This window comes from Canis lupus, chromosome 19 (assembly GCF_048164855.1).
Source record: "Canis lupus baileyi chromosome 19, mCanLup2.hap1, whole genome shotgun sequence".
Classification (NCBI taxonomy): Eukaryota; Metazoa; Chordata; class Mammalia; order Carnivora; family Canidae; genus Canis; species Canis lupus.
In genome coordinates this window covers 10,805,407-10,821,724 of record NC_132856.1, presented here as the reverse complement: position 1 = coordinate 10,821,724, position 16,318 = coordinate 10,805,407, and the positions used below count along the sequence as shown (strand labels likewise).

The following is a 16,318-nucleotide window of genomic DNA, read 5'->3' as shown; positions in this document are numbered from 1 at the left end:
GCACACAGGTCCTGTCCCCATGCTTTAATAAAACCACCTTTTTGTGCCCAAGATATCTTAAGAATTTTTTTGGCCAATGGCTCTGAACCCTAATGTCCTTCCTACATCACTCAGCCCAATGACTGCTACCTAAGAAAATAATCAAATATTTTCTGAACAAAATCACTTGCCTGGTTCCCTATCATGGGTCTCACTACTTGTTAGGCCAGCAGGATCAAGGGGGATCGGGAGGCATCAACAAAATGGCAGCAGACGCTCCATCTTGTTACCCCCACCTCAGAACTTTTTTCCCCATCACCAGCAGACCGCCCAAGGACGTGTCATCAGGGGGAGACAGGACCTATGTAGGAAACCTGAGCCATACCTTACTCAGACCCCATATAAGGGCATAAGCAGTTATGGCCCCAAACTCATTCCACCAGTAACATGCCCTAATACCTGTCACCTTACAGACTCACAACCCCTTACCGCTCCCCCTTAAAAAGCCTGCTTGTACTCCCCTAGGCACAACTTCCGGGCCCACTCTTTACCTCCCGTGGGCCTCGGAACCTGAGGGCATGTCCCATTAAAAGCTTGCCTCGACCAGCTTTTGCCTGGCCTATTTCATTTCACTACCAATCGGATTAAACCTGACACTACTCTCTTGCAAACTCCTTTTGCTGTGTTTAAAAAAAAGAAAAAGGAAAAGAAGTAACTGACCCAAAATGGAGCCACTTGCCCCCACAACAGCAACCAAAACTTATTGCATTACAGGAATGACTTTAACCAGTCAATCTGGAATTTCCTGATCAATATTAATGAGGTCATCTGCATGACAGACCTACCCTTCCCCCAAAAGGTGACCTTGCCTACAGCAATCCTTTTTTCTTTTGCTAATGACTTCCTTCCTTCTTTCCACACTGTTTCTGCCATTAAAAACCACCTGTTTTGTACAGCAACTTGGTGTTCATTTCTACTTGTAAATGGGATGCTACCCGATTCATAAATCCTTGAATAAAGCCAATTAGATTTTCATATTTACTTGTTTGGATTTTTTTTTTTACAGCTGCAATTAAAGTAGTAATTACTACTTTCATAACCATTTGAAGCTCAAGGAACTCAAAAAGAAAACAAATGTCCATTTAAGTGTGAAAATGCTGAAGTCATAATGAGACCCCACACATAATCCAGGAACCTGAAAGCATAGCAAAAAAGCCAAATTCAATGGAGATATTCTTTGGAAAGGGGAAGTCAGGGATCCCTGGGTGGCGCAGCGGTTTGGCGCCTGCCTTTGGCCCAGGGCGCGATCCTGGAGACCCGGGATCGAATCCCACATCGGGCTCCCGGTGCATGGAGCCTGCTTCTCCCTCTGCCTATGTCTCTGCCTCCCTCTCTCTCTCTCTGTGTGACTATCATAAATAAATGGAAAAAAAAAATTAAAAAAAAAAAAAAAAAAAAGGAAAGGGGAAGTCACGAAAGTCTCTGGCACATTCATAAATTTATTGTTTTAACATTGGTATGTGTGCTGTCATGTTATTTGAAAGCTGATGTGTTTGGGCTGGGAGTGATGTGGGGGCAGGGGTGGAGAGGGCTGGCTCTGAGATGCTGAAGAGAGGCTTTAGGAACTCTGGACAAACTGGGAACTGGTGGAGTTTGCACTGTCCAAAGATTTCTGACCAAATCTTTCCAATGATTTGTAGCTTGTACTCAACTATTCACAAGACACTTTTCCAGGACATTATTTTAAATTGGTATAGTCTATTCATTTACAAAATTCATTTATTACATTCTTTTTGTTTAATAGCTAAGATTCAGTGTTAAAGATCTGATTTACCCAAGTGAAAAAAAAAGACTAATATTTTGAAGTGCCATTTCCTAAGAATATACCCAATGTTTGTTTCTAAGTTAGTGTTTGTGATTTTTAGTTTCGATATCAACATGCTACTCCAAGTGACAAATGACTACATTAAACTTGGCAGACCATCATGTAAATGCTGTGACAGGCATGCTGGCATCCAGGCATCAGGGGCTGACATGCACCAAAGAGGTGATTTATGACATATTGCCTTTGCAGAAATACAAAAGCTCTTAACTCCTCAGATGCTCTTTGTGACAGAGAGGTTGAAAGGAATCTTCTTCTCAAGTTAGTTTCTCCATGGAAAAGGAGAATGCCTTAAGGATATCCTGAAATTTAGAAACAAAACCATTATAAAACTCTGTGCCAAAATGTCTGTATACCCTGCAAAGCTGGCAGACTTGGGGATGTCAATATTTTTAGAGAGAGATGTTTTAGAGACAGGGTTTAATTGACCAAGTGAGGATGTTTTATAACTTTTTTTCCCAGGAAAGGCGAAAATAATGAAAATCAGCAAAACCATCAAATTGAGAAGTCAACACCTTCACTTGGGCATTTATGAAGTCTGTGTAGCAACCCAAAGTACCACACTCCAATCACCAGAGTAGAAAAGTCAGCACAGCCCTCACTAATTCCTATTCCTCTTATTGCTCGGCTCAATCTCAGCATTCTCAGACGACCTCGTACGACGATTTTGTACTGGACTCATTTCTGCATCTTGAAGATCAAGATCATTTCTGAAAACAGAAAAAAGGAAACAGCATTTCAGAACATAATGTTCATGATTATTCTACAGCAGTTTCTAGTTGACAAGTGCTTTCACACGTACAATTTCATTTAAACCTCCAGTTTTCTACTCTGGTAAATCTATAATAATTATTACTGTTATTCGTATACATATTTTATAACTCAGAAAACAGTGACTGAGTGGAGATTACAGGCCATAAGTGACAGAAGCAGGTATTGAACCCCTTTCTTCCAAATCAAAATCTAGAATAGCTTTGTATTTCATGTAACAGGAAGAAAAGTGCCCTCCTACCCCCGCCAAAAAAAGTGCTCCTATCCTAAGACAAAGTCAGAGTCTAACAAGATCAATTTTTTCTTGATCCTATCTGAGAGCTGATGTTGTAAGGCAACCAAGAAAACAAAATTCCAAAGAAAGAAAAACCCCACCAAAGAGAGGTGGGCCACACAAATTCTCTCACTTTTGACACAGAACTGGAGAAAGGTGGCTGTTGTACAACCAGGTAAGAGGACATGACCTAACTTTTTTTTTTTTTTTTTAATGAGCTAACATTTTAATGAATTCTGAACTATGGGCTAGTTCTGAAGGCCCCTGACATAAGGAGAGTCCACATGCACTGGCAACCTCTTCCAGGAGCCTCTATCAAGTGCTCATGAGAAAGACTGGGAACAAGGTGGGAGACTGGGGAGAGTCCATTTTGTTGGCACAGGATAAAGCTGATAAATGGAGGTGACAGGGTCAGGTAGAAACCCCTACCTCCTCTTGGGACTGTTTTTTCCTATGAGTAAGAGCTTTCAACTACTGCAGGAAACTCACTGGCCCAGGGGAATCAGGCAAAGATCTACGGTCTCTGGAGAAGGGGCAGAGGTCCCTGACTTTAAAATCTAACAGAGAGAACACAATGTGTCTCAGATCTCACTGGCAGAATGAACAACTAGAGGCAGAGAGGCAGCTGGATGGCTGTTGCAGCAAGCAGGAGGGAAGAGCAGAGGGCCTGCAGCCAGCTGGGGCATCAGCAACACCTGGGAATGTGTTAAAAATGCAAACTAGTAGGCCCCACCCCAAATCTACTGAGCCAGACTCTTAGAACTGGGTAAAGCCCAATAATCTGTGTTTTAACAACTCCTTCAAGTGTCTGTAATACATATTTAGGCCTGAGTACCACTTACCTATAGGATTTTGCAGTTGACTGAATATGAAAGGTTGGAGTGAATGAGAAGTGGAGAATGATTCCTGGGTGTCTGGCTTGAACAATGGGGCAGGCTACCATACTACTATTCATTGAGAGAGGGGACAGTGGAGGGCAAGCAGCTCTGGAGAGAAGGGGCTCTTAGGCATTCTGAGGCAAACAGATTTTCCTCACATTTTACATATTTAAAAAACTGAAATCTAGGGGCACCTAGGTGGCTCCATCAATTGGGCATCTGCCTTCAGGTCAGGTCATGATCTGAGGGTCCTGGGATGGAGCCCTGAGTGGGGCTCCCTGCTTGGCAGGGAGCCTGCTTCTCCCTCTCCCTCTGCCTGCTGCTCCCCTTGCTTGTGCTCTGTGTCAAATAAATAAAATCTTAAAAAAAAATTGAAATCTAGAAACATGAAACAGTATGTCAGGACCATTTTTCTGTTTTCATCCTGTTCAATGTAAATAAATTTTATAGCTCAAAACAGTACAATGAGCCAATATTTACAGACATAAGAACACAAGATCAGGGCAGCAGCCCGGGTGGCTCAGCGGTTTGGCACTTCCTTCAGCCCTGGGCGTGATCCTGGAGTCCTGGGATCGAGTCCCACATCAGGCTCCCTGCATGGAGCCTGCTTCTCCCTCTGCCTGTGTCTCTGTCTCTGTCTTCCATGAATAAATAAAAACAAAAAACAAAAAAACAAGACCAATCTGTAGAAAACTTTGTTTTTCTGCTGCTCATGAAAATATTGCTTCATATGAAGCACTGTATTGCTAATAGAACCTCTCAATCATTTATGGAATTAGGAGAATGTGTTGGAACTGAAATAGTATGTTCTAGGACTAATATCTCAAATACACCACAAAACAGGCCTATAAGCTTAAGATGTAGAATTGCCAAATTTGTTGAAAAGTAAAGCTGTGGAGGCTTTTCTTGATTCTGTCTCTACTGCTACATTAAGCATAACGTTGTTTGAACTATTCTATGCCTGCTGAAGTTGGGAGGCCTGGATTCTGATCTTGGCAGTGCCACTAAATGGCTGTGGATCTTGACCTGAACAATTAAGCACTCTGGAACCCAGCTTCCTTCTCTATAACATGAAGGAGTTAGACAAGATGAGCACTTAGATCCTTCTAGCTGTAACATTTATAATCCATGAATATTAATAGATGGGATTTGTCATAAGTGCTTTCTTAAAATGGTAACTTTTGGAGGCCATGAGTATCAAGAATGGGCTGGGGTGCAGGAATTCTGGCTACAACGTGTTGTAGCCATTGGTGTCAGTGATTCCTGGTACAAGAGGAAGCTAAGCAGTGACCTTTTTTCCAAAATGCAAAGTTAAGTAACGCTTAGGTGAGAGTAATGTAGTCAAAATCCCAAACTTTCATAAAATGTTACTGTTTGAACCACCAAATACCTCACTGGCTTGAAAAACCTCCTCATAATACTTTCCCTAGACACAGCACACTGTCCATTCCCCCCAGAAATTCAGCTATGAAGTTATAAAACCTCAGCACAGTAGACCTCTCCTCCTTTGGAAAGACAGTACATACCTTAATGGTCTAAAGAGCTGACTTTGGACACGTTGGTTGGAATCTTAGCTCCATCACATACCACTTGCTGCTAAATGACCTTGGGATGGAAATTTACCTCTTTAAGCCTCGGAGAGGCTTTTAAAAAGGTGAAGAGGTCAACAATATCGAACCTGCTAAGAAGTCAAGGAAGGTCTTGACTTTGGATTTAGCAACCTGGAGTTCTTCAATGACTTTAGTGAAAATAACTTCAGACAAATAATGGAACTGGCTGAGAAAATGGAAGAGGAAGTGGCAGACAGAGATCATCCATTAAGAAAGGAAGGAGAGACACAACAATGGCTGCAGGATGAGATGGAGTGAGAGGAGAGACTGAGGGAGGTGTTATTTGTTGCCTGGATGGAAAGATTTGAGTAGGCTGAAAGCCCAAGGAGAAAGATATAGTTGGGAGGAAGAGGTTGCCAGACAAGGGAAGGGGAGAAGGGATAAAGTTCCTAACAAATGGGTAGGAATAAGAGAGGAGGAATTTGCCTCTGACAGGACATCCCTTTATTATAAAAGGAGATTGATTATTTTATAATAAAAGGAGGAATAAAACATGTACAAATATAGGCAGATTTATACATTTGGTGTTGGAAAGATGAGGATTCCCATATAATGGCTTCTATACTGTCTACAAAGGAAGAGAAGAGGTCTCTGGCTAGGGGTGCAGCCTCTGGAAAGAGGTTAAGGTTTGGTATAATCCTTGTGAAGAACCACAGAAATGATCACAGAAACAGTAAATATGCTAGGCAGTTTTGAGGGCCCACTGAAGTGTAATCACAAAATTACAGTGGAACAAAGCTGCTCTGCTGTACTACAGAGCCACAGATCACTCCTGCAGGTGGAGATGAATGAAAATGTAATTCTTTGGCACTTCCTTTCCTCCTTACCTAATAGTGGGACATAAAATAGGTCCCCTCCACCATTCTCATTTCTTGGATGGATTCTTAAGTGCTAACAGGGGAAGAAATCAAACTGCATTTATTCTACACTAAATACATCTTATGGCTGGGAACAACTAGGAAAGGACTGGAAGTTTTCTAAAACTGAACCAGTGCTTAAGGCTACGCTATTAATTTCTTATCAGAACAATCTGTCTTTAGAACAACTTCTGACAAGAGACCAGAGGTATTAGAGTAGGCTTCCAGTTCTTTTATTTTTTAAAAAATATTTTATTTGTTTATTCATGAGAGACAGAGAGAGGCAAAGACATAGGCAGAGGGAGAAGCAGGCTCCATGCAGGGAACCCAACGTGGGACTCGATCCTGGGTCTCCAGGATCACACACTGGGCTGAAGGCGGCGCTAAACTGCTGAGCCACCCGGGCTGCCCAAGGCTTCCTTCCATTTCTAAGCAAAAATGTATAGAAACAAGTAGTAAACTGGAAATCTTTACCTTCACATGTGTGAATTATTACTCTCTTAAATCAGAAAACACACATATTCTTATGTTTGAAAATCAACTGTGCAGAATTTTAATTTCTCAAAGTACACACTTATTTCTTGATGATGAGAACTCACTTATGTGATGCTTCCCAGGCTTCCTCTTCTTCTAGAAGATCTCTTATGATGTCTGAACTGGAACTAAAAGAACATGTACATCAATATTGTCAGACAATATAAAGACCATATGGTTCTGTTTATATGAAGTTCTAGAAAATGCAAACTAATCTACAGTGACAGAAAGCAAACTAGCAGACCAGTGATCATTTGCAGGGGGCAGGGGGTGGGCAAGGAGGGATTACAAAGTAGAAACTCTGGGAGTAGGTTCATCACCTTGATAGTGAAGATGATTTCATAGCTGTATACAGGTATCAAAACTCATCAAATTGTGTTTTAAATATTTGCAGTTTGGGATCCCTGGGTGGCGCAGCGGTTTAGCGCCTGCCTTTGGCCCAGGGCGCGATCCTGGAGACCCGGGATCGAATCCCATATCGGGCTCTTGGAGCATGGAGCCTGCTTCTCTCTCTGCCTATGTCTCCGCCTCTCTCTCTCTCTCTCTCTGTGTGACTATCATAAATAAATAAAAATTAAAAATAAATAAATAAATAAATAAATAAATATTTGCAGTTTATTATACATCAACTTCAGTAAAGGTGTGAAAAAAACTTAATAAACTAGTAATAATAAAGAAAACAAATCATTAAGGTTTAAATAAATCCCTCAACATAAAACTTGAATTCAAATGGAATAGTCACAAGCCTTTTTAATCTCCCATGGCAACCAAAGATCAAATTGTGTTTTAAAAACTACTATCTGGAAATGACATTCACAAAGAGACATTAAGTTCTTAAGTGACTTTTAGTTCTTTTGTAACCAAAGTAAAGTAAAAATTAATTAATTTGAACTGTGCTAATACTGGAATTTGTTACAACGCAAATTAGCTTAAAGTGTTGTGTAATCTTTGGTCTATCAGTGAAGGGTACAAGGTAAATAAGGTTAAAGAGGGCACGTATTATATCTTTATAAAAGGAAAAAGTGTTTCAAGGCTTTTAGCATCTTGTTCTTACCCAAATAAATTCTTACCAAATAAAAAAAAAGACGTACATCAATAGTGAAAAACCATTTCTTTAGGCATTCAAGACAAAGAATGTGAAGGGCATTGCATGGGACAATTCAAAAACTGGAGTCACTACCCCAGGGTTGAAATGGCTAAAACAAAGGAATAACTTTCTCTCAGGTAAGAAACAACAGTTTGGGCATGTTTGTGCCAATCATTTTCTAACAAAACTCAGAAAACCAAAGTTTAAAAATTATGGGGAGTAAAGTGCCAATGAATCATTCTCAACTATTGACAAATCACTTTGAAGCAACGTTTTCCTGTGCTGCATGAACAAAACACAGCAACAACAATCAGTGAATGCTGCTGTGCCAAATATTTTACTCAACGTGTGCCCCTCAAATCCCAAGCCTCTCAAGGAGCTAGATGCAGGAGCCCTTCTGACTATGGTTCATGTGTATGACAGCCTGTGTGTGGTGGTTCCATTCGCAGTGCAGGCGTAGTGACCCTCCAATAGAGCTAGCTCAGTGGTTCTCCAGCATTTCGGGATAAGAGTCCTCATAGGGTAGCAGTGTTTGTGGCTTAAGAAAATAAATAAATAAATAAATAAATAAATAAATAAATAAATAAATAAATAAATAAATAAAAATAAACTATTATAAATTTAGTAATACTTTTAGTCTATATTTTATTCATTACAGTGTCAGTGAAAAAACGGTAGTACCGGCATTTGTGAGACACCCTTTTTATGTCAAAATGATTCTTGATATGTATGTGGTCCTGCAGACCCAACAAATCATTCCTTCAGGCCCCTGGGTTGGGAAGCACTGATCTAAAGTATCAGAGCCCCTAAACATCTACTAACTTTTCTACATTTGAGGGTGCCCACCCCAGCCCCCGTGCAAATGCAAGTGCCCCAGAAAAACACAACATTCATTTATGGCTGGTAATTTTCACCTTAGTGTAAATTGCCTTAAAACAAATTTTCCCATTAAACAGCTAGCTAAATGTGGTTTTTATTAGGAGGGAAGAGAGAAAAGCAGAAGGTCCTTAAGGAGACACAAGGCAGATTTCACCAACTTTATTAATTTCCTAAGAGAGAGACCTTCATAGCCACTCACTAGGGAGGGCTAATATCCACTGTCACCTCTACTCCCACAGAAGCAATCTAACCTCTTCACTCCCAACATCCCAACCTTTGTTATTCCTTACTTCAACTACTACAACTTTATAAAGTAAACCGAAGTTGTTTAAATATAACTTTTTTTTTCCTTTTCTATTCTTATATTGATACCATCACCGACTCTTTACCTGGACACAGTGAGGGCAGCATTTCTCAACCTTTTTCATTCTCATCCCCCACCTAAGGAGCTTTTTTACTTTTTTTTTTTAAAGACTTTATTTATTTATTCATGAGAGACAGAGAGAGAGAGAGAGAGAGAGAGAGAGAGAGAGAGGCAGAGACACAGGCAGAGCAAGAAGCAGGCTCCCTGCAGGGAAGTCCAACGTGGGACTGGATCCCGGGTCTCCAGGATCACACCCTGGGCTGAAGGTGGCGCTAAACCGCTGAGCCACCCGAGCTGCCTGCTTTTTACTTTTTTTTTTTAAGATTTATTTTATTTTATTTTATTTTATTTTATTTATTTATTTATTTATTTATTTATTTATTTATTTATTTATTTATTTCATATATATATAGAGAGAGGCAGACACAGGCAGAGGGAGAAGCAGGCTCCACGCTGGGAGCCTGACGCGGGACTTATTTATTTATTTATTTATTTATTTATTTATTTATTTATTTAATTTATTTCATATATATAGAGAGAGAGGCAGACACAGGCAGAGGGAGAAGCAGGCTCCACGCTGGGAGCCTGACGCGGGACTTGATCCCGGGACTCCAGGATCATGCCCTGGGCCAAAGGCAGGCACTAAACCCCTGAGCCACCCAGGGATCCCCAGACTTTTTCTTTTTTTATAATTGCCCTTCCATGAGATTTTAATACTGAAATGTAATGTGTGTATGTTTATATATTGTACGTATGTGTCTGTGTGCATATATATGCTTTATACACAGAGTAAGGTTTTGTTTCTTTTTTTTTTTTTTTTGGAGGGGGAAGTTGTGGTTGTTTGCTTTGTTTTGTTTTTGCCATCCCGCCTCTTCACTACCAAGAACTACGTCCCATCCACTATGGAGAATCCATGAACTAAGAGAATGAGGGTTAAAGGGTGGTCATGCAGCTCTGGGTCCTGGTAGGTGTCATGGGGCTAGAAGAAATAAAGTGTGCTTGTTGCCAACACACATACAGTTTTTTTTTTTTTTTTTAACAGGAAGGTTACAAAGCATCCCTCCTGTTCAGCTAAATAAGCAGGACAGCTAGGCCTGTCAACTAACTTAGTAGTCTTGTGGTCAATTTACCCAGGGCCTTTCAAATCACCAGGAGAAATCACTGATTTGTTAAAGGAAAATATTTGCGGTACATTAGTGACATAAACCTAAGTGGTTTTTGCTACACTATCTCAGTGAAAACAGATGGTAGAGGAGGCTCACAAAAAACACACCTCAAAAGTGGTTTGCAATCTCCTCTTGCTCTGTGACTTCAACACCCTTGACCAGCCACAGTGCCCAGCTCCCCAACTTCTTTCCTCTCACCCCAGCTTAGTCATTAACCTGAATGACAAAGTTTGGGAGGTCTGAAGTTTACCTATAGTGATATTTCAGGATTATCTGCTAGATTTCCTACTCTGAATCTAGTCACCACTAAGAAACTGACAGTTGGGGTGTCTGGGTGGCTCAGCTGGTTAGGCATCTGACTCTCGATTTCAGCTCAGGTCTGAACTCAGGGTTATGAGATCAAGTCCTCCTGAGTTGGGCTCAATGCTGAGTGTAGAGCCTGCTTAAGATTCTCTCTCCCTCTCCCTCTGCCCCTCTCCCAACCCCAAAAAACAACTAAGAGTTAACACTACAATTAAAACAGCAGATAGACTTGTTCATTCCTTTTTAAAAAGTTAAAGTAATGTACTTACCATATTCTACTTAAAAAACACAGTTTTGAAATTACATATACAGCTTCACAAGTAGGATTTTACCAACAGACTACTAGGTACAACAGTTAATGTTACTAAAATTAACACTCACAGATCTCTTCCTTATGGATAGAATTAATATTTTTGAAGTCTTGCTCATTTTTATGCCTTGAAGATCAAAAATTCTTTTCATATACTTTTAGGACATCTAAGAATTCCTCCATGGGAGAAAACAAATTACTCACTCTGGTATACCAGAGGTCAGAGCATGTATGAGCCTACACAGCTATAGCTTTTAATTCTCATAAGAGCTTTGTCAGAGTAAATTTCAGCTCCTCTTCTACTTGGGTTTGGAACATTCTGGTAGATCATGCTTTAAGAAGCTCAGATACATGAAAGTCACAGCTTGCTATATAAGGGTGTTTAAACTGTGCTCCATGATATTACCATCAGTCCAGGCTAGAGCAAAAATTATTCTGTAGATTAAATACACATGAGAAGGACTCATAGGCAAAAATACCAATCTTGAATTCTATGGAATTCCCAACCTCTGTTCAGAAAAGATTTAGATCTATTTAGAATACTCACACTTAATTTTTCATACCATTTATAAAATCTTTATTTTCAGCTCAAACTTTCAGGAGTGTAAGCTAAATTGTTTTTGGTTTGTTAATCATTGGCCTAACTGGCCTTTCTATAATGTTTTTTACTCTTGTAATTCTCTTATTAAAAGCAGTAGCACACCAAAAAAAAAAAAAAAAAAAAAAGCAGCACAACATTTTAATAGGCTAGGCAAAGGAAAACACTTTTTTATGTAGCATAAATTTTGCAGCATATTATTTCATCTTACTAGTCAAGATCTTTGCAGCATATTATTTCATCTTACTAGTCAAGATCTTATCACCAAAGCTGGAAAGTAAGATGCCTAATACCTCTCAAAATGATATGATATCCAGACTATCCAGAGTATAAGAAATCACAGCATTTTAGCATCAAACAGAGTCGAGTTTTGGTGCTGTTTCTGTCACTTAGTGTGGAACACTGAGCAAGTGACTTAATCTTCCCAAGTCTCAATATTCTCACCTATAACGTCAGGATAGTAACACATGCAGTTCATAGGGATATTTTAAAGATTAATCAATATAACATACAGAATGTTTAGCATAGAGCTTAGAGCATAGTAAGTGTTCAATAAATAAAGCTTCCATTTTCATATAACAAATCTGGGTCTGAATCACACAAATAACTGCCTCAGCACTCTGCTTCCACTTGCGCCAGGAAATCTGATCACTATGTATTCTATTTTAATCTTTGATTTCTACTGTTTCTATGACACCAGGGTGCAAATTCATCAGAATTTGTTATTTATCCAGCATGGCAGGTACACAGGGTACCATGGGGTAGGAAAAAATGCAAACATCTGCTATATAAATCCTGTGGATTAAAGATTACTTACAAGTGAGATTTTTCTATTATCTAGTGGTTACTCCCCACCTTCCGCCCCATCTCTTCTCATAATTGTGGCATTAACTTGAGCATGCTTGAGTATATCAAACCCAAAAACAAAAACAAAAACTCCTTAAGAACAGACCACTGTAGGACTAATGGAGAGCACACAGTGCCACGAGACAAAGGTATTTACCTACATGCTGCCAGCTACCATGAATCCTTCCTCAAGCACTTATTTTTAGTAATCCATTCTTATTTTAGAGTAAGCAGTAGTTTCTACGTCTAATATGTTAGTAGTGGGCTAACAATAAAATGTCCTATATTCAAACAAGAAACAACTCAATGTTAACAATGACAAAAACGACCTTTTTGTTTTTGAGCAACTACTTCTACAAACCATTGTAATAATTAGCTTACGTGCATCAGCCTAAATTCATAAGCACCTTGGGTTTTATCCCCACAGATGGACAAAGGATCAGAGACAATAAAGTCAGTAAAAAATAGAAAAACCAAAACAAGGATGTGAATGCAAAGCTCAAAGTAATACATGGTAAATCCTTAATAAAAGATGAAAGCAAACCTTAACTAAAACTAAAGTTATGGAAAAAAATAAATAAAACAAAGGTTATGTTCAATTTACAAAGCATTCACAACATACAGTTATCTCATTTGCTTTTTAGAATCACCCAGGGAGGGAGGTTACCAGGGCAAAAAAAACATCTTTCCATTTTGTCAGCAGGGCAAGTGAAGCCCAGGGATATTAATTTGACAATCGGCCACGTGCCCAGAATCATTTTAGAGTCAGAAAATCATGACTGAGATGAACTCCCACAGACAAAGACGACTGCCTGCTGGGTACCCGGATCTCATGGACACACATACATTTCAAGGACTTGAGATCATAATATCTAGGTGAAGATGCATTCCTCCCAAAACAATGTTGCATTCATTCAAAGGACAGTAGACTCATTTACCACCTAGTTTAAGCTCTTTTGAAATGCAAAATATGTGCAAGAACTATTCTATGTTCCCACATATCTCTAAAAACTTTCAACAAATAAAAATCAACACCTGAAACATGGTGAATCATTTATTTAGCTTTCAGAAGTATTTTGAAATTCATAAATACTCCCAGAAAAATGGCTATAATAAAGTACAAAACAGTAATGTATGTTACTAGAAAAAGATTTTGTGGTAACATTTAAGTTCATTAAAAAGTTAAATATCCAAATGTAATGTCAACCTTCCAAAAGCAATCATGAAGATTTTTAAAAGTACAAGATATCACTGAATTATAACATAACATATGTTATGGTTTAGTTACTTTGCTGTTTTCCTTAGATACTGTTTTCTTTTGACCAGAAACATAAACAAATTTATTTAGCAATTTTTCCAATAATCCCAATGACCTCTAAATTACAAAATCTCAGTAATATATTTGTCTTGTCTTACTGCCTGCATCACCAAACTTCATTAATCAATTTATACTAATATAACATTTAAGATAACAATGATTTCCAAAACTTTATTTTAAAGAGTACAGACTCTTTTTGTTTAAAGTAGATCAACATCTTTGTAGGTTCAAAATCAAAATGGCAGGGCAAAAAAAAAAAAAAAAAAAAGGGCAGGGCACCTGGGTGGCTCAGTGGTTGAGCATCTGCCTTTGGCTCAGGTCATGATCCCAGGGTCCTGGGATTGAGTCCACATCAGGCTCTTCGCAGGGAGCCTACTTCTCTCTCTGCCTATGTCTCTGCCTCTCTGTGTGTCTCTCATGAATAAATAAAATCTTTAAAAAAAAAAAACTCAAAATCACATAAAAATATGTACACTGGGAAGTCTCACACTCTCCTTACTCTCCTGCCAACCCATTCCTTGTCTCCAAAGTGTAATCACTTATTAGTTTGTTTATTCTTCTGGTGTTTCTTTATGCAAAATCAAATATAAGTATACATCATCTCGCCCTCACCCCCTCCCATTAGAAAGGAAACCCCATGCTATATATGCTGTTTTGAACAATGGTCTTTTCACTTACAAATCTATCCTGGAAATCTCTCTGTCAGCACACAGAGATTGTCATTTTGAACAACCACAGAGTATTTTATTGTATGGCTGTATTATAGTTTAATCAACCAGCCCCAGTGATAAATACTTGAGTAGTTTCTAGGCTTTTGTCATTATGTAAACAACCAATAACCTTGTGTGTAAGTCATTGTGCATGCAGGTGTAATCTGGAGGACAAATTCATTGAATACCAGCTAAAAAGGCAAAACAATAGTACTTTCAGTTGATCTCATCAGATTCCTCTCAAGAATGGTATTATGTGGCACCAGCCAGTAATAAAAAAGAGTGTCTGTTTCCCCACAGCCTTACAGCAGGGTATATAAGCAAATGTCAAGATTTTTGGCCAACCTACCAGGTGAGAATTGGATTTAATTTGCATTTCTTTTTCAGCAAACCATCTCTGTTCATGACTTTTGTCCATTTTTCTCCTAGGTCCATGGGTCCTTTCCTTCTCAGTCTCTAGATGCTCAAAAAGCCTATCTACTCTTTACTATTTTTAAAAAAGGTACTATTAATCCTCTATAAATGTTAAGAAAAAGTAGTAGCATATATTTTTTTCATTGTCAAAAACATTTCTATTATTTATGAAAGTTAAACATTATTTTCTTAAAGCTACATATTTGACATTTTCTCAGTTGATGAGAGAGAATTCCAAAGCATGTATTATTATATTTATCTTAATTTTAATTCTGGTTGCAATTTAAAATCAAATTTGTCTGATTCTTTCTAGTATCCCACAATATCCTCTATAATTAATGCAGGAACTCTGGCTAACCAAAATTAACTACCTACTCTGAGCTGTACATCAGCAACTAAACATGGCAGGAAAGAAACCCCAAAACATCTATTTATCTGACTTTATCTGTTAACTAAATTTAAAGTTCTTGACCACAAGTCTGAAATGGGCAATCCTTGCTACCAGGCAATCCTACAATACTTACCTGGCATATTCTGCTTCCCATTCTCAAAAAGACTCCTCCTTCTTAAATCACCTATCTGCCACCCTACCCCAACTCCCAACTGATGAACCTGCCTTAAGGTTCATGACTTGCTGGTCATGCCTTGATCCGATGCTTAACTGAGAACAAGCACTAAGTTGCTACAACTATTTACCAGTTGGTAAAGCCAAAAATTTAGGATTCATCCTTACTGTTGAGCTTTTCCTTGATCACCATATGCAAACCATCTATCTGCAAGTTCTGCCTCTCCTACCTCCAAAATATATCCCCAGTCCCACTCATTTCTAGCTTCACTATTATTATGCAGATACACCCCACCACAATGGGTGAATGGATTGCTGCAGAAGCCTAACTAGTCTCCTTTCCATTCTTGCTTTGCCTCTAGCCCACCCCTCCCACGCCCATCTATTCTCACAACATCTGGAGTCATCTTTTTAAAGCATATAAAACAGACCTAGATCAGATCAATATTGATAAACCATTTGGTCTCTAAATTGATCTAAAGATTCAATGAATCTCAACCAAAATTCCTTTTGTTTTATGGCAATTGACAAGTTGATATGGAGATGCAAAGGACCTAAAAATAGCCAAAAATAATTTTGAAGGCCATGGCAGGCACCTCTGTCCTCCAGCATCATCTCTTCATGACACACAAATACTCCCGTTTTCTGCGTGCCAAGAAGAAGGATTAGGAAACACTATATTTAAAGAGAGAAGCAGACCTTTAGGTCAATCTCTTTAAATTTTTATAAAAAGTGAAGAAATGCGTGTTGTTGTATAAAGAGAAATAAAAGGACATTTGGTTAATTCCAAATGTTGGAGTCCTCTTGGCTGTCAGGAAAAACTCATTTCAAAATATAATTAAACATGTATGCTTTTACAAACTTAAGAAACAAAAGAAGACATCAACTCAGAGTCTAATGTAAGGGAAAATTTTTTTAATTAGCAAAATTTTCACTGTTACAACTAGATACTGAATCAAACTCTCAAGTTAAA

General features: G+C 38.7%; 1 protein-coding gene across 6 annotated transcripts in view; it reads right to left on the bottom strand.

The window, feature by feature from the left end:
- Positions 1 to 1,437: 1,437 nt before the first annotated feature.
- RAD18 (RAD18 E3 ubiquitin protein ligase) overlaps positions 1,438 to 16,318 on the bottom strand; it is a 100,921-nt gene continuing 86,040 nt past the window's right edge. For 4 of the 6 annotated variants that reach the window (XM_072785285.1, XM_072785290.1, XM_072785289.1 and 1 more), the window contains 2 exons: positions 6,851 to 6,913; positions 1,438 to 2,571 (listed from right to left, as the gene is read on the bottom strand). In XM_072785285.1, the coding sequence (XP_072641386.1) occupies positions 2,463 to 2,571; positions 6,851 to 6,913 (172 nt within the window). In that variant the 3' untranslated portion in view covers positions 1,438 to 2,462. The remainder of the gene's footprint in view (positions 2,572 to 6,850; positions 6,914 to 16,318) is intronic. The other 2 variants (XM_072785286.1, XM_072785287.1) reach the window with 2 other exon arrangements.